The 24,973-nt window shown below is 44.5% G+C and overlaps 1 protein-coding gene across 5 annotated transcripts in view; it reads right to left on the reverse strand.

Moving 5' to 3' along the window:
- The window catches only part of FAT1 (FAT atypical cadherin 1), a 122,906-nt gene that overhangs the window by 86,556 nt on the left and 11,377 nt on the right, over positions 1–24,973 (reverse strand). For all 5 annotated transcript variants that reach the window (XR_011253526.1, XM_069573297.1, XM_069573294.1 and 2 more), the window contains one exon: positions 16,976–20,258. Coding sequence is in view for 4 of the 5 variants with exons in the window: in XM_069573297.1 (XP_069429398.1) it covers positions 16,976–20,240 (3,265 nt within the window). In the remaining variant the exon portion in view is untranslated. The remainder of the gene's footprint in view (positions 1–16,975; positions 20,259–24,973) is intronic.

The following is a 24,973-nucleotide window of genomic DNA, read 5'->3' on the forward strand; positions in this document are numbered from 1 at the left end:
TCGCAAACGAGTTGGACATGACTCAGCGACGAAACAACAGCAGCAAATTCTCTTACATAAAACAATCTTTCACATACTATATTTTCAGATTCACTATTAAAATATCAAAATTTAGGTTAGCATCTCTAGACCAGGTTTCTAATGAACCCTAAATTAAACTTGTTATAGAACCTTAATTTCTTCCTATGAAAGAATTTTATTAGAAACAAGACCATTCATTTTGATATTTAATTATGACTATACAGAGATAAACAATGAACAAATATTTGTGCTTTACTGAGGTCACTTACTCTTTTCTTCTCTGAGAAGGATTATTTTTCCTTGTTTTTCTAATCTCTTTGCAGAAAATAAAACTAACCAGGGTTGACTTATATCTTCTTAAAAAATAAAAAGATAGCCACAAATTTCCTTTCCCATGGATAAGTCAATGTGATCAAAGCCATTAAGCTCCCAAATTTCCAGACAGAAACATCACAATGCTTAGTCAGTCCGTATATTTGTGAGTTTGTTGCCAGTTGGTACATTTAAAAGTTGGTTTCAAGTCCTGAGATTTAAAATGTCACGGGGGGATTTTCCAACTTATTCTGTTGCACTTGTTCCATAACTCTAATAAAAGTTAACTTTAATACTAAGTGGCATTAAAATACATCTTTAAATTATTTTTAATACATTTCCACTTAAGCTATGCAGAGGTATAAGGAAGATGCATGAAGCCAAGAGAAGCCAAGCAACCCTCCTATATTCCCTCCCTCTTTCGATATTCCCCAGATCATCCCTCTATTTCCCATTTCCTCAAGCCTTCCTCTAAGAAAAAGTAATAAATGGATGAAATAATTTGTGACAAATTAATCAACAAGACAAATGGCATACAAAACAACATCCAGAAGCCCAAAGCTACTGTGAAGACTCCTGGCTGCCTTTACCAGACACTCAAGTCTCTCTGCCTTTGGCATAAATATGCTGTTCAAAAACTGGGATCCTCAAATTCCCCTGGGGGCAAGCAACTTCAGAAATCTTTGTGATAACAATTGGGAATAACGACTATGGGTTTGATGTTTTTAGACTCTTGCTATCTTTGCTCAAATTCTAGCTTTCATGAAAATGTTCTTTTAAACAGCTTGAGGCATTTTAAAACTATGAAATATTTTAACAGCATTAAAAACCTTATGTATACATGAATATGTAAGGGAGAACATTTTCAAGGCACTATAGATAGATATTTTCACAATTTTCAAATGCCTTTAAATTCTTATTACATTTAATACGCAAAAGGAGTTTCCTTAAAGGGAAAAAGTCAGGTACAGTGACTGTAATGGACTGAAAAATGAACAATACTTTGCAACTTCCCCATCGAGAGGTGGAGTCTATTTTCCTATCCATTGAGTCACCTTGCTCAGTTAATAGAACGTAGGAGGAGTAGCAACAGATGAGTTCTGAGCACAGGCCTCAAGAAGTCTTGCTGCTTCCGGTCTCAAGCTCTTAGAAGCCTGAGACTATTATGAGAACAAATTCGAGCTAGTCTGCTGGGTGATGACAGACGTACGGCCTATAGCCCTGGCCCCCAACCACCATTTAGCCAACTCCCAGAAGCTGAGCCATCATGCTGACAGCAAATGACGCAACTCATGAGAGCTCAGCTGAAATTAGCAAAGGAAACACCCAGCTGAATCCAGCTGCAACTGCCAACCTACCTAAATGTAACCTAAATAAACTGTGGTGGTCTGAAGCCACGAGGTTTAAGGTGGTTTACTTCCCAATAAAGGGTACACAGTTCTCCGTGATTGCCCTCACAGTATTTCAAATCAGCCCAATGATGATGAAAGTTTCAATTCAGCTTTGAATTTGTCTGCATTTACTCCACTAAATCTTCTAATCTCCCTTATTAAACTTAACCCAGACATCATCTCTCCTTTTCTCATAACTCTCCACTGTTCTCAAGCACCAAATGTGCCTCCTCTGAACAGATCTATACCCAAAAACAGAGAAGAACTTCTATAAAGGTTTTCTGCTCTTCCTTGAATTATCCTAAGGAGTTACTTATATGTTAGGCGGGGGGCGGGGGGGGGAATGTTAACTGAATTGGATACTGCTAACCATCTATTCATAGTGATGAAAGGTGTGGAATCAGATGCCTAAATAAGCAAGAAAAGCAGACAAAGAGCAAATGTTAGTTAACAAACTTTTTTCACCTAGATGCAGTCACTTAAATGAGAATATTTTTTGGTTTTTGCATATATTACTCTCTTTAGAGTCAGGGCATTGAATTTCTCCTTAATTTTACTATGCTTTTAAAAAAGGTTTTGCTATAAGTAAACAGCATCCCTTTAACAGAAATAACCAAGAGATTTACAACCAACAACAAATGGCTTTTTAAGAGGCCAGTGTATATGTGCTCAATCTACTGCAGAAAGCTGACAGTTTCAAAAACACTCTAGAAGTAATTACTTCTTTCAAGCTTTAGGAAATTCATCAACAATGATACTCACAAATTAAAAAAAAGGCTCTATCAATCTAAAAGTCTTTCAAGTGTTCAAATTTTTGCCCAATAACAGACAATAGAAATGGATATTCATCACTTAGTACTTAAAACAAGAAATATTTTTCAACCCAGAGAATTACACAGGCTATGCTACACACAGCCCAAGAAAACAACAGTCCCTAAGGCAGGTGTCCTCACCTAGGAAGCCACGAAAGCAAGGATTTCTAATTCTAGGTGTTGGTAACTCAATCTGACAACTGAAGTTGCTTCTGGAGAAGGCAAACTATAACAATAGGAATCGGCACTGCTACTGAAATTTTGCTATGGCTATAAACCTAATTCTTCTGCTTTAAATTATTTCAGAGATATGGAAAAAGCAGTATTCTAAGTGGAAGATCAGTTCTAACTATAGCACATATGACACCTTTCTATCCCAATTAGAATCTTCTCTCAATATTCCAGGTAGAACAAATTTAAAAGGTCCTTCCCAATCACAGTTACTTAGCATATGTGTCTCCTTTTATTATTTGCTAATAATCTATTTCAAGTTCAAATTGTTCTCATATACCAAGTGTCGCTGCGTGCCTACTACATGCCAGGCACGCTTCTAGGCACCAGTAATAACAGCAAGACCAACACAAAGTCCCTGCCCTCATTAGCTACTATGGTGGTAAGTGAAATGACAAAAGCAGATTTTCCTTAAAATATGCTAGAATAGTTCTAATATACACTTCATGTAAAACACACTATTTGAAAACTCAGGGACTTTAAACCTTATACTCTGTAGATGCGTTTGCTTTTCTAAAACCAACAACATTGAGCTAATTAAAACCAAACATAGATACTATTCATGTTCATTCTTTTTTAATCAGTTTTCATCTTCTACATGAAGTCATTGCTCTCTTAGGAAAGAATCCTTAAACTGTTTTAGTTCTATCCTTTAAAAGTAATGGATTTCCATTCAGATGTCTCAAACAGTGAACTAACTTGTTTTTTACATGGCAAACTCATCTTTTTTTTTTTCATTTAAAAATGTAAACACCTTCAGCTGAGGAACAAATCAAAGAAGAACAACATGATGGAACAAACATTTCCTGGCTTTATCAAAAGATGACCATCACCGAACAAGTATTTACTGATGACTAACTGTGTGCCAAGCACTGTGACAAGATAAATGAAGATGTTTGAGATAGCTTGATGTCACGTAGTTTTAAGTCTAAACAGGCAAGTAAAACTGTTACTAAAAAGCCAAAAGCAGGGAGTTCCCTGGTGGTCTAGTGGTTAGGATTCGGTGCTTTCAATGCCCTGGTCAAGGAACTAGCCTTGCAAGGTGTGACCAAGATTTAAAAAAGAAGAAAAAAAAAAAAAAAAGCTAAAAAAATGGATCTCAGAGAATCTTTTAACCAAGAATTTATGGTCGAACTGCTTTAAAATACTTTAAACGTTAATTCAAATTTCAACCAACAAAATGCTTTCAATTTGTGATAAAACATATTACTTCATGTACGATTCCAAAATCACTGTTAACAAAAACTGACAAAACATATTTATTGGAAGTGATAGGATTATCATTACCAATAAACCACAGGGCTTCCCTGGTGGCTCAGATAGTAAAGAATCTGCCTGTTATGTGGGAGACCTGGGTTTGATCCCTGGGTTGGGAAGATTCTCTGGAGGAGGGCATGGAAACCCACTCCAGTATTCTTGTCTGGAGAATCCCCATACATGGATCAGAAAACGTTCCCACACAAACATTTATTTCATCTTTCACAGTAAAATTATTCAATGCTCCTTTTACAACAAACAGTAGCCTTAAAAATAGGCATTATTCACCAAATTTTTTTTTAAATAAAAGACTACTTACAAAACTAAAATAGTTTATTAAATCCCCAATGCTCTGATTTTTAAGGTCATTTAAATAAAAATCCAGTCTGTCAAGAAAGTTAAGTTCAATTATTAGAAGTCCACATTTTCTCACCCTGTTTTACTTTGATAAAGGCATGCTAGTAATTTGAGCTATGGAGGATTTCCACGGTAAGCTGGCTGCTGTGTATACGTGTGTGTGTGCACACGTCTGCCTGTGTGTGTGTGCTCAGTCGTGTCCAACTCTTTGAGACCCCATCGGCTGCGGCCCGCCAGGCTCCACTGTCCATGGAATTTTCCAGGCAAGAATAAGCTGGCAATACTAAATATCAAATCCTGGTCCACAGGGTTGCTTATTTAAAGATGGACATATTGCTTATCATTTTACTACAATCGTTTGTCTAATCAACCTTAATGGGGAGACAGGAATATCTGAAGATAACAGGGTTGCAACAAACTACAGGTTATTACTTCACTTGGAAACAGACGTGGATAACAGATTCTCTTGAATCCTTTTATGCAGATGCACGAACATACAAAAAAGTGATTTCTATTCGTCCATTTAAAGGTTTACCTCCTTCATTTATAAAGTAGAAATAGAACCCACTGCAGAAGCACGTATTAGACTAAGTGCCATATACTGCATGCAGAGACACCTGCGGGCTGTGGAGCATTATACAAATGCTGTCTTCTCCACTGTCTCCACTGCTATCACTGCTCCTCCCATCTCTGGTCCTCCCTCATGAGAACTTTTGAGGACTGGCCGCCCTGGAACCTCTAGGACAGAGGGACTTAGACCCAGGGTCCAAGGACACTGAGGGTCTTGAATACAGTTAGCCATTCATGAGCCCCTGGCTCGGTAAGAAAACTGCTGAATCTCTGAATCGAGAATACACAGCTTTCAACAGGTTCTGAAAAGTTTTTGTGGTTCTGAAAACAAGCCTGTTTTGAAGATCTGGGCTCACGTATCCAGGAGGGTAGGCGAAGAAATGTCTTATACCATTTTCACGAACACCATTATTATCTGGTACAATCAGTCTGTTTGCAGAACAAAGGCTATGCGTGCTGAGTCAGCCTCTGTGATTAAAAGCAGCAGAAAGATGAGTAAGACCGTGCTCTGTCCTTGAGTTCTGGGACACACACACGAAAAAGACAAAAAACAAAAACCCCTGAGTCAGATATGTACAGAAAGGGGAATAAAGACAATCAGACTAATGACCTGGTCTCAGGAAACGCTTCTCAGGAGAGGCAACAGTGGCTTATTAGGCCAACCTAAGAAATATTTCCTGAGTGCCTATGACATGAACCCAGTATAAAAGGTTTAGCATCCACCCTCACAAGGAGCTGACAACTAGGAAGAAAAGGACTGTAAAAAAACACTAGAGTGAAACTCACAATAATGTGAAAAAAACAAAAAAAAGCCACATGCAAGAAAAGAATCAGCTCTATATGAAGGAGAAAGCTTGTCAAGAAAGATTTACTAAGCAGAGTTGGAAAATAAGAGCCGATCAGGAGATCAGTCAGCGTGTTACCCGAAGGCAGGGAGACAGGAAGCGGCGGGGCGCAGAGAGGTGAGCGGGCGCGGGGAAGGGAGGAGCCCCACGTGGCCGCAGCACAGGACGAGCCGCAGTGATGAGGGAGCACCGGCAAAGGGCACAGGAGGAGAGAGGCGAGCCACTAGGGCATCACTGGCCACGCTGGAGAGCCTGGACTTCATGTAATAGGGACTCGAAAGGTTTTCAGGAGGAATTCCTCGAGAGGTGGAAGCCCCTGGTCAAGAACCATCTCTGTATCACCCAGAATACCCTCAATGTATCACATCTTTGTGATTGTTTAATGGGTAAGTCACACTCGACTCTTTAAACCCACGGACTATATAGCCCACCAGCCTTCTCTCTGTTCACGGGATTTCCCAGGCAAGAGTACTGGAGCGGGTTGCCACTTCCTTCTCCAGGGGATCTTCCTGACCCAGGGATCAGCCCCAATCCTGCACTGGCAGGTGGATTCTTTACCATGGAGACACCTGGGAAGCCCTGTGTCATACCTTAAACCACACCAGTTTCTATGACACTGCTTACTTTAAAAAATATGTGCATATCAATACTTCAGAATTCAATGAACAGAGTACATTCCCATCTATTTCTACTCATGAATTATGATGATGATCTAATGAGATAATAAGGAGTACATCAAGGCTGTATATTGTCACCCTGCTTATTTAACTTCTATGCAGAATATATCGTGAGAAACACTGGGCTGGATGAAGCACAAGCTGGAATCAAGATTGCTGGGAGAAATATCAATAACCTCAGATATGCAGACGACACCACCCTTATGGCAGAAAGTGAAGAAGAACTAAAGGGCCCCTCGATGAAAGTGAAAGAGGAGAGTGAAGAAGTTGGCTTAAAGCTCAACATTCAGAAAACTAAGATCATGGCATCCGGCCCCAGCACTTCATGGCAAATAGATGGGGAAATAGTAGAAACAGTGGCTGACTTTATTTTGGGGGGCTCCAAAATCACTGAAGATGGTGATTGCAGCCATGAAATTAAAAGATGCTTACTTCTTGGAAGGAACGTTATGACCAACCTAGACAGCATATTAAAAAGCAGAGACATTATCACTTTGCCAACAAAGGTCCATCTAGTCAAGGCTATGGTTTTTCCAGTAGTCATGTATGGATATGAGAGCTGGAGTATAAAGAAAGCTGAGTGCTGAAGAATTGATGCTTTTGAACTGTGGTATTGGAGAAAACTCTTGAGAGGAGATCCGACCAGTCCATCCGAAAGGAGATCAGTCCTGAGTATTCATTGGAAGGACTGATGTTGAAGCTGAAACTCTGATACTTTGGCCACCTGATGAAAAGGGGTGACTCATTTGAAAAGACCCTGATGCTGGGAAAGACTGAGGGCAGGAGGAGAAGGGGACGACAGAGGATGAGATGGGTGGATGGCATCACCAACTCGATGAACATGAGTTTGGGTAGACTCTGGGAGTTGGTGATGGACAGGGAGGCTTGGCGTGCTGCAGTCCATGGAGTCGCAAAGAGTCAGACACGACTGAGCGACTGAACTGAATGAGACAATAAAATAAAGAGCTTTAAATAGGGCTAGTACACAGTGGGATTAAGTTAGTTCTAAGCTCAGTCATGCTGGACTCTGCGACTGCACGGCCTGGAGCCTGCCAGGCTCCTCTGTCCAGGGGATTCTCCAGGCGAGAATACTGGAGTGGGTTGCCATGCCCCTCTCCAGGGGATCTTCCTGACCCAGGGATCGAACCCAGGTCTCCTGCATTGCAGGCAGATTCTTTACCATCTGGGCCACCAGGTAAATCACTCAATGAATATTAACTACAATTACATGTCCATGGTGATAAAGATGAAGGAAATAAGAGTACAATATGGCTAAACTGGCTCAAATTAGAAAGAAGTCTTGAATCACAGAAATAGCTGGGTAACTTTATCAAAAAAGAAAGAAAGAAAAGCAAAAATCAACTAGTCTAAAATTAAAAAGACCACATTTAGACTTTCTCCAGTATAAAATAAGTAGACACCTCTAAAGAATCTCTTTCAACAGATCAGTTTAGTCAGCTACACGGAGGCCTAGCAATGAAACAGGTTAAGTACGATAGCAGACATTCCGAGGGGGCATACATACTTCAATTCCCAAGGCAAGCTAATTGATAAGACTGGCCCTTGAAGTATATATGTGAATAGTTTCCTCCACTTTTATCACTGCTGTTAAACTGGATAACTGCCAACTCAACAAGTTCCGCATGTGCCCTTGAATAACAATCTTTCCAAGCCCATTTACTCTCAGTAACAAAGACATGAAAGGCTGCGCGTCGTGGCATTGTGTCCTGTGTGGTGAGCATGCACTATGTACACCCATACGTTCGGTTTTTAAAAAACTAAATGCTACGAAGGCAGCTGCGAAGCAAAGCAGCATACAAAACGCAAACTAACAGATAATCAACAACTTGACAAATGAGGCTTGTGAATGAAAATAATCCACAAAGTCAAAACAGCAGCAACTAAATGGTTAAGAAAAAAAAAAATCCGACATGAGCAAACAACTCGAGTTTCAAGACCTACTCAATTTTCAGAACTGGGCCAGGCAGGCAAGATGGAAAGCACAGCCTGGATGTGAATGGGGTATTAAATCTCTACATACACAGGCCACTCGAAGTATGAACACTCAGGTCTTCAACACGTTCAGAACATAAAGGTGGTTCCCTGCCAGGAGGGCTGGGGGCTGGAGAACGGGCTCATTAGGGCCTCGAGCCACACACCTCACACACCAGCTGAGGCCAGGGCACCGAGGAGGACCAGGCAACACGACAAGGACACAAGGAAGTCCATTCAGAGAGGAAGCGTGGGTTAAGCCAGCTCCGGCCGCTGTGTGGGTTAAACTGGTTTTAAAGGTTAGCCAGGAGCCAGCTAAAACAATGTTTCCCCGAGAAGAGGCTTTGATTAAAGTTCAATACAGTTCAGGCAGGTGGGCAGGTGGCACTTTTATTAATGAGAAGGTCACAGTGTCACAACTGCAAACACAGGTGAGCTCCCTGTCCACCGCCACTAGACAGCAAAGCTCACTACCGTCTATATTCAGCACGAATCACCTGATACTAAACACTTCAGTGCAATAATCTTAAAGTGTTTAAATGCCACCACTTTGTAACGCTGAAACTCTGTTCTACTGAAAGTGCCAAAGAGGCGCACATCATTCTGAGAATAAAAATGAAGGAAGGAGAGTCTCTGAGTCAATACTCCTTTCAAGACCAAGCCTCAAATTTAGGACTGAAGCCAACAGCCCAGCCCAACCCCATTCAGCCCAGAATCCTACTCAACTGGTGGTTTTTATATGGGCTCCCTCCGGAGAATGCCATGGACAGAGGAGGCTAGTGGACTACAGTCCATGGGGGTTGCAAAGAGTTGGACACGACTGACCACAAACAGCGTGGCAAGACCACGCTTGAGTGACGGCAGTTCAGTGCAGGGTTCCCAAGCACACACTCCCCAGTTCCACCACTGAGCACTCAAGTGGTTCTGCATGTTCAGTCACGTCCAACTCTGCGACCCCACGGACCGTACGTAGCCCGCCAGGCTCCTCCGTCCATGGGATTCTCCAGGCAAGAATACTGGAGTGGGGTGCCATTTCCCTCTGCAGGGGATCTTCCTAACCCAGGGACTGAACCTGTGTCTCCTGTATCACAAGCAGAGGCTTTACTAATGAGTCACCCGGGAAGTCCCAAGTGGTTTTAGGCAAGTTGTTTAACTTCTGAATGTTTCCTCATAGGTAAAATAGGGATAAGAGTAACTACCTGGTAGTTGTGAAAGTGAAAGTGAAGTCGTGTCTGACTCTTTGTGACCCCCTGGACTGCAGCCTACCAGGCTCCTCCGTCCATGGGATTCTCCAGGCAAGAATACTGGAGTGGGGTGCCATTTCCTTCTCCAGGGGATCTTCCTGACCCAGGGATTGAACCCGGGTCTCCCACATTGTAGGCAGTCGCTTTTACCGGCCGAGCCACCAGGGAAGTCGCAGCTTTGAGTCACAGTCATGAGGATTAAACACGTTAACACACACAGAGGGCTTAGAACAGCGCTGGCCGTGACACTCAGCATCTGTGGTTCATTATTACCACAGCGCCCACCGTCATCATCACCAAAGGCTTGAGGCCAAAGAGCACTCTGTACGTGGTTCCAGCCTCCAGGTTCTGGCCCTCACACGCCACGCAGGACTGAATCAGCGCACCGCACACCTTCACTACGTGCTGCTCAACAACCCGAGACCACCCGGAACCACAGGGCAATGTGGTGTTCTATCCCACTCCCTCCTCCAACCACCGTCCCTCGGCACCGAAAGCATCGACTTGTTAAATATACAAATAACTAAAGGAAAGTTTTCACTTTCACGCATTGGAGAAGGCAATGGCAACCCACTCCAGTGTTCTTCCCTAGAGAATCCCAGGGAGGGGGAGCCTGGTGGGCTGCCGTCTCTGGGGTCGCACACAGTCAGACACGACTGAAGCCGATTTAGCAGCAGCAGCAGCAGCAGCAAAGGAAAGCTGAGCCCCTGTTTCCTAGCATGGAAAGACACATTACTGTATGTAGAATACAAAGCCAATGGGAATTTACTGTATGGCTCAGGGAACTCAACCCGGGCCTCTGTAACAACCTAGAAGGGTGGGATGGGGAGGGAGGTGGGAGGGATGTTCAAGAGGGAGAGGACATATGTGTGCCCATGGCTGATTCAGGCTGATGTAGGGCAGAAACCAACACAGTACTGTGAAGCAATTATCCTTCAATTAAAAATAAATAATTTAATTTTTTTAAGTGAAAAAAAAAAAAAACCCACAAACCAAAACAAAGTTCCCTTTGGATTTCTAATGAGATCCTATTTTCACCTTAAAACCCTGCTGGCTCATTGGAGGATCCCCGCCCCAGCAGAAAGGACTACCATGCCCTCCATCCTCTGACTCAAGAGTCACAGATTCTTTGCTCCCAACCAGAGCAACGGCACATACATGATCATAACGTGGTTTCTTTCTGCCAAAGCCCCTTTTTCGGTCTCACTGGGGCCATGAAACCAGTTTCCTTTCTCTTCAGCTTTCTGAGGAGGAGAATAAACAACAGGACAGAAAGCAGCTGCGGCCACTCAAGGGAGGAGATGGCGACACAAAAGCCCTTTCACCAGCACATTTCTTCACTCCCTTGCGGCCTCCCACCAGTCCCTATTTTAGTTCCTGCTGCCAGGAATTCTAGACCCAGCTCCAAGCCGGGTAACTGGTCCCACCCCAGGAGATCACACTTCTAGGAACCGCCCGGCCCTCAGCCACTCTTACAGGCTTTTCAGTCCTCAGGCTTGAGCCCATTAATAGCCCTCCTTCCTCCTCTACAGGCTACCATCTGTCCCGAGAGAAGTGGCCGTAGGAAAAATCAAGGGTCCCTGGCTGTATGCAGAATATCCTACTTTTAAGTTGGGAAAAGGTCTTTTTTAAACTTGAGGGAATAATTAAAATCATAATGAAAACACTCAAGAGCTCTGCCAAACCAGACCGAAACCCCAGAGGCATTCTCCCTCCTCACTGAAGTTAGCAATAAGGTGAGACTGGACTGGAATTCCCTTCTGTTTCCACCACGCTAACTCATTGCTCCTTCGTCCCCTAAGCCAGTCTCCAGACCTAGGAATGGAGCAGTAATGCTCCCCCAGAATGACACTGTAGCTGGGTTCTCTCAAGAAAGACATAGTCCTTACTCTCCCTCCCGTCATTCATGAACAATGATTTATCCCGTTGCAACAGCTGTTACTTCCATTCCAAGTCTTTTCATTGCAATGTAAATTTCAATCCTCAAACCACAATTGGTATTCTAAGAGTAATACAGCCTTAAGAAGTTCAGAAATTTGCTTTTATCTTAGTGAAAAACATGGTCTCCCCAAATACGTCAAGTCAGAAGGGGAAAACTCTTACGGGGTTGTAGTACAGTAACAGCCCAACTGAGGCACTCCAGACAGAAGGGAAAACACACACAGAAGGCGTTCATTACAATACAGACAAGGGTGGAGCAGGGCTCAACTAAACCCTGCTTCAATATGAGGTCCTATTAACAATTTTAAAAGTAAACCTTTTGGCCAAGCCTTTCACTAGTTTTAAAAATTATACCCATTTTAAAAATGAGCAAAGACCTGCAACCTTTTATTGGTGCTCAAGTAATAATTAACTCGGTTTGGTCCTCACCAGCCAAGAATACTAAGCTGAATTAATTCCACAAATCTCCAGGAGGAAGCCCTAAGATTCTACTCTGCTCAACTCGGAAGCTTCTGACAAAGCAACCAGGAATGTACTGAAAATGAGAAGGGGGTGAATGCTAAGCATAAAGTCGGGCCGGAGAAGGCAATGGCACCCCACTCCAGTACTCTTACTGGAAAATCCCATGGATGGAGGAGCCCAGTGGGCTGCAGTCCATGGAGTCGCTAAGAGTCGGACACGACTGAGCGACTTCACTTTCACTTTTCACTTTCCTGCATTGGAGAAGGAAATGGCAACCCACTCCAGTGTTCTTGCCAGGAGAATCCCAGGGACGGGGGAGCCTGGTGGGCTGCCGTCTATGGGGTTGCAGAGAGTCGGACACGACTGAAGCGACCGCAGCAGCAACTGCAGCAGCATAAAGTCGGGCAAATAAAAACCGAAATGTGAAATTACACGTTTCCAAGATACCTACTCCTCTAACATTTCTGTTAAACCTGCTTTACAACCCTCACTGCAGATTTTAAGGAAGCAAAAGGGAGGGAATCTTTACAGAGTACTGGAGATTGATCTCTAACGGCAGACTTTCCAAATAATGTTTTGCCCAACACTCAACCCTTCCAAACCATAATCACGTGGGCTTGGATTTGTCAGAATGGTTCACTAACACCCAGAAGCCTCTCCAGGAAAAAGCATATGACACAGTGAGAGATTAACTGATGAGTCAAATGACTGTCACCCCCTACATTGCAAGTATGTGTTACCTCCCTGCAAAGCCAATTAGCAAAATATGCACAACACCCAGAGTTGACAGGGCTGTTCACTCAACTACATATTTTCTGTAGTCCATAGAATTTCCATTTCCAAAAAAAAAAAACTTGTCAGGGGATATTTCAAGTTTAAGCAGAGTTTTTTTTTGTTGTTTTTTAAAGGAAAAGGGAGGATCTTAAAAATAGTAAGAACTAAATTCAGACAGCTGAATATGTTCTCTGTTCTATGAGAAGCATACAAATGACATCCCTATGTAACGATGCTGAAATAGGTAAAACACCACAAAAACTCGGTTTTATTATATTCAGCCAACGAACTAGTTTAAAGTTAAGTCAAAGGCAAGAAGTAAAGAGACAATGAGGCAGGCAGGTTCATGGTCTTCACAGTCACAGTAGCTCTAACAGGCCCATGGCCATCAGCCCTGTATGAAAGGCATCACTAGAGGAGAAGGTGAGAGCTCAGCAGAAGTGGGCAAGCAGCAGAGACTTAAGTTCCCTTTGTCTGATTCTTCAGGACCTCATGGACTGAAGCCTGCCAGGCTCCTCAGTCCATGGGATTCTCTAGGCAAGAATACTGGAGTGGGTTGCCATTTCCTTCTCCAGGGGATCTTCCCAAGTCAGGGACTGAACCTGGATGTCCTGCATTGCAGGCAGATTCTTTAGTCACCAGGGAAGCCCATACTGACCTTCTAGAAAGATGCTAATGACTTGACCTGGGCCAGGCCAACCTCAACTCATGCTGGAGTTTGCCTGCCTCGTCCCAGGGGGTACCTACTGGTGTTTCAGAACTGCCCCTACTTTTCCTCATCTGCCAGGCACCTCCCCATACTCCCAACCTGCCCTCAAAATCAGTGAGACAAAACCCAAACAAAAAAGTGGCATATCTAATTTAGGATTTCTATCGCACAAACATATTGACTTTTCATGAAGGAATTTGACACTGTGATACCAGATGTCTTGCTGGGGATCTCTGTAAAAAAAAACTTTGGCTAATAAACCTACTGTCAAAAAGAAAATATCTTGCAACATATACCAGGGCAATGTGTAAAAACTATTACATCACCTTTATGCAACTTCAAAAAGCATATAAACATAAATCTGCTGTATTTTCCTCTGTAACAGAAGGACTATAGAAGAGATGACCTAGAAATTTCCAATTTTTCTCTCACCTTTAAATCTCAGTCTTTGTACCAATGCATAACAGTTGATACACGTTCCTAACCCAATGCCCATAAGCCCAACCCATGCCCGGCCTCTCACTAAATTACCACCTGGGAAGTCTGGCACTGCCATTCAGCTTGAAAATGACTAAAATTATTTCAGAATGCTGCCCTGTTCAGCTGGTTGGCTGCACACCCTCTCCCCTATCCGCCCACCCCCGATAGTAAGAATATTCCAGTCTCTTCAATTTATAGACCAAAAATGCTAGTTTCTAAATAGGTCTTTAAAAAGCAATAATAGAATACTCTTCTCAACTTGAAAGAAAAAAACCCAAAATGCAGTGCTCACGTAATTTAAGACATAAAGGAAATGTAAATTAAGATTTTGTTTCTATTTTCCGTCTTTCAACTATGACAGTTCTCTTTCAAGGAGTTCAAAGCCCACCTTGGAAAAGAGAAAAATAAGTAGGAAAAATTGTCCTTATGAAATTCATAAACACTTCATACTTTCAGCTTCAGTTACTAAATTCTGGGTATTTTTCTATGTTGCTATTGTACCTGGTAACTAATTCATATCAGAGAGTATGATAAGGGAAAAGATCCATTCCACTCCAGGTGGGTGATTTCTAACTGCTGTTGGCAACGCTATTTTCTCTTGAATTAAACCATTAAGATCTTTTAGATGAGTGGCATGCAGTCTGCAGATCTATACCACATGCTGCTGCTGCTAAGTCGCTTCAGTCGTGTCCGACTCTGTGCGACCCCAGAGACGGCAGTCCACCAGGCTCCCCCGTCCCTGGGATTCTCCAGGCAAGAACACTGGAGTGGGTTGCCATTTCCTTCTCCAACACATGAAAGTGAAAAGTGAAAGTGAAGTCGCTCAGTCATGTCCAACTCCTAGCGACCCCATGGACTGCAGCCCACCCAGCCTCCTCCGTCCATGGGATTTTCCAGGCAAGAGTACTGGAGTGGGTTGCCATTGCCTTCCCCAATACCACATACTGCTGCTACTGCTAAGTCACTTCAGTCCTGTCCGACTCTGTGCAACCCCAGAGATGGCAGCCCACCAGGCTCCCCCATCCCTGGGATTCTCCAGGCAAGAACACTGGAGTGGGTTGCCATTTCTTTCTCCAATGCATGAAAGTGAAAAGTGAAAGTGAAGTTGCTCAATCGTGTCCAACTCTTAGCGACCCCATGGACTGCAGCCTACCAGGCTCCTCCATCCATGGGATTTTCCAGGCAAGAGTACTGGAATGGGTTGCCATTGCCTTCTCCAATACCACATACTAGAGGTATGTAATTCACTAGAGAAAGAATCCTCTGAATAAACAAAACACGTTAAAAATTGTGTATCCTCTGAAATCACTTATTTCTAGGACAATAATTACATTTTTCATGTGCTGTACACCTATTAGACATGGAACTGCATACTGGGGGGGGGTTACTGACTGAAGAACTTATTTGTGGTATTACTGAATAAAAACCTGAAGGTTTAAAACAATAAGAAAAAAAATATGCCTTTTAGAATGGACATATTCGTAAAGGAAATAGCAGTGAGATTAATAAACAAACCGAACTCCGTCTGTGGCTGATGACTGCTAGGGTTACCCAGTTTCCCTTTATTTCCCCTAGCAGTTTCAGAAGGCAGGACATTCAAAACAAAAATAACCTTTAATTTACTCATTCAATCTTTTACCATGTAATAAGCAGCTTCTATCAGGCAATATCTGGTGGGTGCTGAGGCATAGCTGCACTAAAAGCCTGTCCTTAAAGGTAGTTTTGTTATGAACTGTGTCTCCCAAGATTCATGTGTCCAAGTCCTAAATCCCCAGTCCCTCAAAACATGACGGTCCTTAGAGACAGGGCCCCAAATGAGATAAACAAGTTAAAACGAAGTTAAAATGAGGGGGCGGTCCCTCATACAAAGAGATGAGGACACAGACATAAACAGAGAGGATCATGCGATGTCACAGCGGAAGATGGGTCAACTACAAGCCAAGGAGAGAGGGCTCGGGAGAAGCTTACTCTGCCAACACCTTGATCTTTGACTTGGCAGCCTCTGCAATCATAAAAAAATAAATTTCTGTTGTTTAAGTACCATGTCTGTGGCAGACCTTTGTTATGGCTGCCCCAGCAAACTAATAACACGGTTCACGCGCCAGCAGGGGAGACTGACATATAACTATAAAATCCATGAAAAGCAGTTAAATTAGAGGTATGTACAAAATGCAAAATAATAAATATATACTCTAGCAAAAATGACTGTCCTGGATGTTCTGTTTTTAGGGCCTCATTCCAGGAGGAAGGATGTATAACAGAGCATTGCTACTACTTCCAAAAGGCATTAAACAACAGATGCTAAGACATTATTTCACTTTATCCCCACAAAAATCTTTCAGTAAATTGGAGTGCTCCCATCTTATAGGTGGAGGAAGTCAATTTTAAGAGGATAATCAATTTGTCCAAGACCATCAAATTAACAGCTGAGACAGCCACGATTCAAAGCCAGGTCCCTCCAACTCAACCTTCTAGAGCCTACATCTGCCCTTCAAACGAAACCTAGAGAGCGTACGCGGTCTTCTCTCTGTAGGCTCCCTTATTTGCAGGTGTGCACTAATGTGCGAATAGCGTGCTAGGTAGCAGAGTGGTCGCCTATGCCTGCACCTGCACCAGCTGGAAAAACTTTGGAAGGGCCTCTCGAGAGCTGCAGAAAAATCACAATGATGCTTTTGATAAAATATAGAACAAACCTGGAGATCAGGATCAGGGGTTATGATTCCAATTCAGGTTCCTCTGGTTCCATACTACACAAAGACACAGGCAACGGGACAAAAAGCATGGATGTGCATTGCGCCCTAGGGGCCAAAGGGGAACCGTGAAGGAGTCAACACGGGGGACGTTTACTTTAGAAAGAAATGAGAGGGAAGAGCAAGCCAGCGTGAAGAGAACACACTCACCTGTTTCTTCATCTATTCTGAAAACACCAACACCAGAGCCATCTCGAATGGAGTAGTGGATCTCCCCATCTCGTCCCGTGTCCTCGTCACGAGCGGACACCTTCATGACTGAAGAACCAACAGGGGCATTTTCTTTCACCGCACCCTTTTCCACAAAGCTGGGAAACACCGGTGGATGGAGGTTCTCATTCACGTCGATGACCTCAACTTCAACGTAGCAAGTGGAAGACAGAGAAACGGGCTTCCCTTTGTCTTTGGCCCTCACCGTGAGGTTATATACCTGCTTCTTCTCAAAGTCCAGCTGCTGTACGATTCTCACGGCTCCGCTGAGCTTATCCACATCAAAGTTTCCTTCTCCGTGGTCCAGGAGACTGTACCTCACTTGACTAGACTGACCCAAATCAGGGTCGTGGGCCTCTAACCACATGATTATGGTCCCCTCTGGAAGGTCCTCTCGAACTTTCACGCGGTAATTAGGGGGGATAAACTTGGGCGGGTTGTCGTTCACATCCTCTAGCGACACTTTGAGAATCACGGTGGAGAGCAGCTGGGGCTCTTCCCTGGCTTGATCCCTGGCTTCCACCTTTAAGTAATGCACGTGCTGCTCCTCACGGTCCAAGGGGTTCAGGATTTTAACCACGCCAGTCATGCTGTCGATTGAGAACTTGTCTGTGTCAGTGAGAATAGAGTACCTCACGTGTCCGTTTGGCCCCAGGTCTTTATCTGTGGCTTCCACCTGGATGATTTCACTATTTATCTCTTTGTCTTCGCTCACTTCAACAAAGTAGCTCTCCTGTAAAAATTCAGGTGGATTATCGTTGGCGTCCAGGACTCGGATCTCCAGCAGATGCCACGCCGCCCTCTGTGGCAGGCCCAGGTCAGACACTGTGATGTTCAGGGTGTACCTGTCTGTCGTCTCACGGTCAAGGGGAGACAGGATTTTGAGCATCCCCGTTTCCATGTCCATCATGAAGCAGCTATCTTCATTTCCTCCGGAAATGGCGTAGACCAGCTTCCCATTGAAGCCAGTATCGAGATCAGTAGCATTCATGACAAGCAGGCTAGAACCCACAGGCTGGTTTTCCTTGACCTGGATCCCAGCTGGAAGCGTACTTCTGAACTGGGGCGCGTGAGCATTGACAGAGTGGGAATCAAAGAAGACGTCCTCGGCCTCTCCCTGGGTGTGCAGCCTGTTCGCCTGCAGGAGTTTCTCCGCCAGCATTTTGGCCACGCCCGTCTCCTCACACTGCAGGCTGACTGGCTTGCGAAGGGCAGCCACGGTCATGTTGATGTATAACGGGGTGGCAAAATTCTCTCCATCTGTAGCCGTGATTCTCAGGCTATGAAATGACACCTTGGCCCCTAAGCCATCCATCAGAGACTGCTTTAATGACAGTACCCCGGAGTTGGGGTTCAAGCTGAACAAGTCCAGGTCATTTCCAGCCTCGATCTGGTATCGCACCAACTGAAGTTCATCAGCATCGATAGCAGAGACGGTAGTTATCTGCTCCCCGACGCCCAGATCCCTGGGAATCGTTCCTTCACAATGTATCTTCTCGAACAGGGGTGTGTTGTCATTCAAGTTATTGAGAGTAAGGGTGGCAAGGATCTCAACCTCCCGGCGGTAGGGCGAGCCCCAGTCTGACGCCCGAATCCTCAGAGTATAAACCCGTGGCATCAGCTCATAGTCCAAGTTTTCTGAAGTACTCACGGCGCCTGTGAAATGGTTAATGACGAACGGCACGTGATTTAAGTTTGCAATGCTGTAAGTCACGTACCCGTTCTCACCCTCATCAGGGTCTACAGCGCTCACACTCATGACCGTGGTACCAATGGGCACGTTCTCGTCAAAAGATGCTTTGTAGGCTGTCTGGGTAAATTCCGGAGGGTGACTGTTGGCACTCAAGACTTTAACCAAGACTCTGGTAGAGGCTTTTCTGTCGCTGGTTGTGACTTCGAGTTCAAAGTGGGATGCCTGCTGTCTTTTCAGGGGCTCTAAGATGGAAATGAGACCAGTGTTGTGATTCAGACTGAATTTAGCTTTTCCAGGTGTGCTTTTAAAAACATACTTCAAATGAGGATAGCTAGGCGTGGCTTTCACCATGACCACGGGTGTGTGGGGAGGAGCGAATTCACTGATTTCTGCTCTGTAAACCTCTTTCTCAAACCTGACTGGCCCCGCTTTGAACCGTGGTGAAATCACATGGATCACTTTCACAGAAGAGAACTGGGGAGGAGTTCCTTTGTCTTTCGCCTGGAGCGTCAGGTTGTAGCCGAAAGGATGACTGTCCCAGTCGATGGCGCCAACGGCTTTGAGCTTGTATTCTCTGCTGCCTGGAGAGGACCTCACTGTTCTGAACTGCTGAAGGAGGTCTCCCGCCACAATGCTCAGAGAAGCGACCTCCCCATTGGCACCCTGATCGCAGTCGTCCACGGTCACGATGGCGTACGTGGGGTCCCTGTCCAGTTCGGATGGTGACGAGGTCACGGCTGTTATCACGGGGGCACATGCGTTGGCCTGCTCTACGTGAACCGTGAGCTTGGCCATGCTGCTGATGCCGCTGCTACCGTACAACTTCATGCCGCGGTCCACGGCGAGAATCTCCATCTCATAGACACTGGTCTCTGTGTAGTCAAGTCTGCCCGTTAAAACGATGGTGCCACTGGTGGGGTGGATGGCAAACATGTCTGTTCGGTCTTTGAAACTGTAGTAAAATTCTCCATTGGTGCCTATGTCTGCATCTGTGGCACTGACTCTTGCGATACTGGTCCTTATGGCTGTGTTTTCAGGTAGAGACACGCTGTACGAGGTGGGGGAGAAGAGGGGTCTCAGGTCATTTGTATCCAGCACTTGCACCCTGACCTTTGTTCGTGCTTCAGCGTTAGTATTTTTTTCCACTGCTTTGACAATCAACGTGTAGTGGTCTCTCACTTCTCTGTTGAGAATAGCTGTATTTCCTCCTTTGGTCCTTATTCTCAGAAAGCAAAAGTCTCCAAGAACGTACTCTTCGGCTTTGAATAGGTTTTCGTTGTCTCCCGAGATGATTTTGTACCTTAACTCCCACAGTGGATTTGTCATATAAATACCCATCTTTACGGGATGCCCCACATAGGTTTTCGCTGCAGAGTTTTCATGCACTGTGACGTTGTACTGGAAATGTGTGAACTGCAAGGGCGTCTGTTCCAGCGTTCCGCTTCCATCACCATCTCCCAAATGCTGGAGGAGGCGCAGCAGAAGCAGAAGCGAGGCCAAGTGCCTCCCCATTGCTTAACTGTCAGGCACCTACGAGCCAAGCAAATAAGAAACATTACTTCAGGGAAATGAACAAAAAGTGTACATTTTTTCTTGAGACTTGTTTCAGACCTCACATTTTAATACAGCATTTGCCGTCTACACAGAATATGAGTAAGTACAATGGTTTTCCAATAGAAGTATCAACACTGCTAATATTTCTAGAATTACTAAGGTCAAGAACAATTTTCAGTTTATTGACTCCAAAGGTCTTAATGACCATCTGCCAGCTGTAACAACAAAATTTACTCCTGCACTTCAGTCTTGAAGGCAAGTATACTGCTGCTGCTGCTAAGTCACTTCAGTCGTGTCCAACTCTGTACAATCCCACAGACAGCAGCCCAACAGGCTCCTCCGTCCCTGGGATTCTCCAGGCAAGAATACTGGAGTGGGTTGCCATTTCCTTCTCCAATGCATGCATGCAGGCATGCTAAGTCGCTTCAGTCATGTCCGACTCTGTGCGACCCCACAGGTGGCAGCCCACCAGGCTCCTCTGTCCACAGGATTCTCCAGGCAAGAATATTGAAGTGGGTTACCGTTTCCTTCTCCAGAAGGCAACTATAACTGACTGCCAAAAAGGTACACAGAGGTCCGTCTAGTCAAGGCTATGATTTTTCCAGTAGTCATGTATGAATGTGAGAGTTGGACTATAAAGAAAGCTGAGCGCTGAAGAATTGATGCTTTTGAACTGTGGTGTTGGAGACGACTTTTGAGAGCCTCTTGGACTGCAAGGAGATCCAACCAGTCCATCCTAAAGGAAATCAGCCCTGAACATTCACTGGAAGGACTGATGCTGAAGCTGAAACTCCAGTACTTTGGCCACCTGATGCAAAGAACTGACTCACTGGAAAAGACCCTGATGCTGGGAAAGATTGAAAGCGGGAGGAGAAGGGGACGACAGATGATGACAAGGTTGGATGGCATCACCGACTCAGTGGACGTGAGTCTGAGTAAACTCCTAGAGTTGGTGATAGACAGGGAGGCCTGGCGTGCTGTAGTCCATGAGGTCACAAAGAATCAGACACGACTGAGCGACTGAACTGAACTGAAAAAGGTACACAGTGAGGACTGTTTCCATTTGGTGCGGGTGTGTGCATGCTCAGTCGTGTCCAACTCGTGACCCTGTGGACTGGGGCCCACCAATCTTCTCTGTCCATGGGATTTCCCAGGCAAGGATACTGGAATGGGTTGCGATTTCCTTCCCCAAGGGATCTTCCCCACCCATACGTCTCTTGTGTCTCCTGCGCTAGCAGGCAGAATTCTTTACCACTAGTCTTTGTTTACATTTACTTAAATGAAGTGAAAAGTGAAAGTGTTAGTTGCTCAGTTATGTCTGACTCTTTGTGACTCCATGGACTGTAGCCCACCAGGCTCCTCTGTCCATGGTACTTCCTAGGCAAGAATACTGGAGTGGGTTGTCATTCCCTTTTCCAGGGGATCTTCTTGACCCAGGGATTGAACCCAAGTCTCCTGCATTGCAGGCAGACTCTTTACCATCTGAGCCACCAGGGAAGCCTACATTTCCTTATATACAGTAAATTAAGTGCTCAAAACCTCATGAACTTAACACTATTACAGTTCGGACAACTAAATCAGAACACCCAAAAAAACTCTCAATGGTGGTTTTATATAACCTCCCATAATGATAGCTTACAATCTCATTTCAAACTTTATCCTGAAATTATATTTCTTTATAAGAATGATTAAGTTCACTCCCTACATAATACAAGGGTTTAGCATCTCATTTGGCACTATATAACTATTTAAAGGTATTAAAATAATTATATCATCAAGTTTAATACTGAGGTCATTTCTGAACCAACAAACTGAGCCAAAAAAAAGCCTGTTCAGAAAGAGAAGACCAAGAGCTTGCTGTCCAACAGGAGCTGCCCTCCCTCTACCAGGGACGTGGATCTTGGCATCAGCACAGGGGTGTCATGACTGCTACCCACAACCAGTGCTGAGAGGGCCCACTGTCTTCAGGGCTCTGAATAACCTGCCCCTGAACACAAAACACAAACACATGGAAAACTAAATCATCTAAGCGATCACATGCAGAGGGGCCAGATCAGCAAGGTAGCAGGCACTGCAGAGGGTCCAAGGGTGAAGCGGGAGGAAAGAGGACAGTTGAGAAAGGGGTGCCCTGAACCAGTGGGAAGGCAGCCAAGACCACTGGGCTGGAGCCTGGCTGGGAAGCAGGACAACTACCTTCAGACCAACTGTTTCCCTAGGGGCCGACATCATTCACTTGGTAAATCAAGGCAGCTTCATAAGAGGACAGGATTGCGGCCCTGAAAAGGACCTCTCCAATGAACACCTGGGAAATGGGATTGCTCCCCAAGCTGAGAGAAACAGCAGGCTGGAGGGCTGGCCAAACAGCCAGGGGAAATTAGCACGGCAACTTAGAGTCAGAGGAGCTTAACTCAGCGACCACCAACTTTGCCCCATGAGTCATTTCATTAGGGGAAAAAAAGGAAAAAGCTGATATGCTGAAAGCAATTAGACGCTTAACTGATACTGAATCACGCTGAAGTTGGGCAGCCTAACTTGTTCTTTAGTGACTACGTCTTCTCACCAGATCAAGTCAGGAAAGCAGACAGATTTTTGGCCTCTAGAACAACTGGTATTTAAACAAAATAAGGCAATCTTTTCCCAAAACTCTCTCTTAATTTGGTCCACAGATCTAATACTCAGGTATCTAGACTAATACTAATATCTAGACTCAAGTATCTAATACTCAGGTATCTAGACTCAGGTATCTAATACTCAGGTGTTGAGAACCCAACAGTAGACAGACCGCTGTGCTGTGCTCAGCTGCTCAGTCGCATCCCGCTCTGCGACCTCATGGACTGCAGCCCACCAGGCTCCTCTGTCCATGGGATTCTCCAGGCAAGAGTACTGGAGTGGGCTGCCATGCCCTCCTCCAGGGGATCTTCCCAACCCAGCAATCGAACCCAGGTCTCCCGCACTGCAGGCGGATTCTTCACCATCTGAGCCACCAGGGAAGCCCAAGAATACTGGAATGGGTGGCCGGCCCCTCCTCCAGGGGATCTTGCGACCCAGGAATGGAACCGGCATCTCCTACACTGCAGGCAGATTCTTTACCAGCTGAGCTACCAGGGAAGCCCCAGACTGTGCTAGATACATGGAATTCAACAACTCACAGAATTATTTTAAGCGGCAAAGATCCTGATCCTGAGGCATTTACAAACCAGGGATAAAATGTAAAGAAAATGCTTTAAAGAATCATTAAAAAGATGATGTTTGCACAAGCACCTTTATTTTAGAACACAATGTTACTATCAACAGTACCCACTTTACAACAAAATATCAATCCACGATTCTACTGCAAAATATTTTCGCTTAATTCTGCAAATAAAATATTATGGAGTAGTCAAAAAGAGTAAGAGAGTACTCTATACACTGACACGTAAAGATCTCTAGATATAGTAACAGGGAAAACTAAATCAACCCCATTTACGTTTGCAAAAAGGAAGGGGAGATAAATATGTGCATGGTTCATGGATGTGCTTAAAAATGACTGAGAAATTCTGAATGGATAAGAAGTCAACTGTTAACAGCAGTAATAGTAACTTCTAGAGAATAGGCAGCTGGGGGAATGTTTACACCTTCACTTTACTATGAGTTTTTAACATACATACATACATACATATATATATATATATATATATATACACACATATACACACACACACACACACACACACACACTATCATGAATTCACTTTTCTTTCGTTATTTGATTCATTCAACACCTCTTTAATGAACACCTACCATACCCATTTTCCCTGATGGCTCAGCAGGTAAAGAATCTGCCTGCCAATGCAGGAGACACAGGAGACTCGGGTTTGATCCCCTGGGAGTAGGAAATAGCAGCTCATTCCAGTATTCTTGCCTGAAAAACCTCAGGGACAGAAGAGCCTAGTGGGCGCAGGTCATGGGGCTGCAAAGAGTCAGATACTACTGCACATGCACACACCTCTGTGCTGGACCACCATGTCTGGAACAGTTCTACACGCTGCTGATACATAAGTAACCCAAACTATCAACTCCTCACGGAAGGTACAGTTCCTGGTGAGAGACAAACAAACATGGAAACAAAGAGTCTATCAGATGCTGATGATGAGTGCTGAGGAGAAAAATAAAGCAGAAACAAACAGAGGCGGTAGTCAGGAACAAGGAAGGAAAAGAGAAAAACGACGCGAGTTTCTCAGCCTCAGCTGTACTGACGTTTGGGGCAGATAATTCTTGACTGGGGAAGAGGGGCTGTGGGGCAGAGAGCTGCCCCAGGTATGTATCCTTTGGTATTAAGCCTGCTCTCCACCAACTAAAAGCCTATAGCCTTTCTTCCCCGCAACCCCAGAAAAAGAGATGTCTGCAGACAGTGCCAAATGGCCCCTGAAGCTCAAAGTCATGTCCGGGAGAGACGTGCTAGTTAGAGAACGCACAAAGAAACAGATCGCGGCGGCTTGGCACAGTGGGTGAGAGGGGAGAGGAGCAAAGGAGATCCTTTCTTTAAGTATGCCCATCATTTTACAATACCTTTAGATTGTCAAAAAAATTACAAAGACAGCCTCCCCACTGACAACATCTCACCTGATGATGGTACACTTGCCACAACTAATGAACTAATAGTAACACACTGTTAGCCACTGTCTAGTCCCAATGCCCTTGGTCTCAGGATC

Source organism: Ovis canadensis, chromosome 26 (assembly GCF_042477335.2).
Source record: "Ovis canadensis isolate MfBH-ARS-UI-01 breed Bighorn chromosome 26, ARS-UI_OviCan_v2, whole genome shotgun sequence".
NCBI classification, from domain to species: domain Eukaryota; kingdom Metazoa; phylum Chordata; class Mammalia; order Artiodactyla; family Bovidae; genus Ovis; species Ovis canadensis.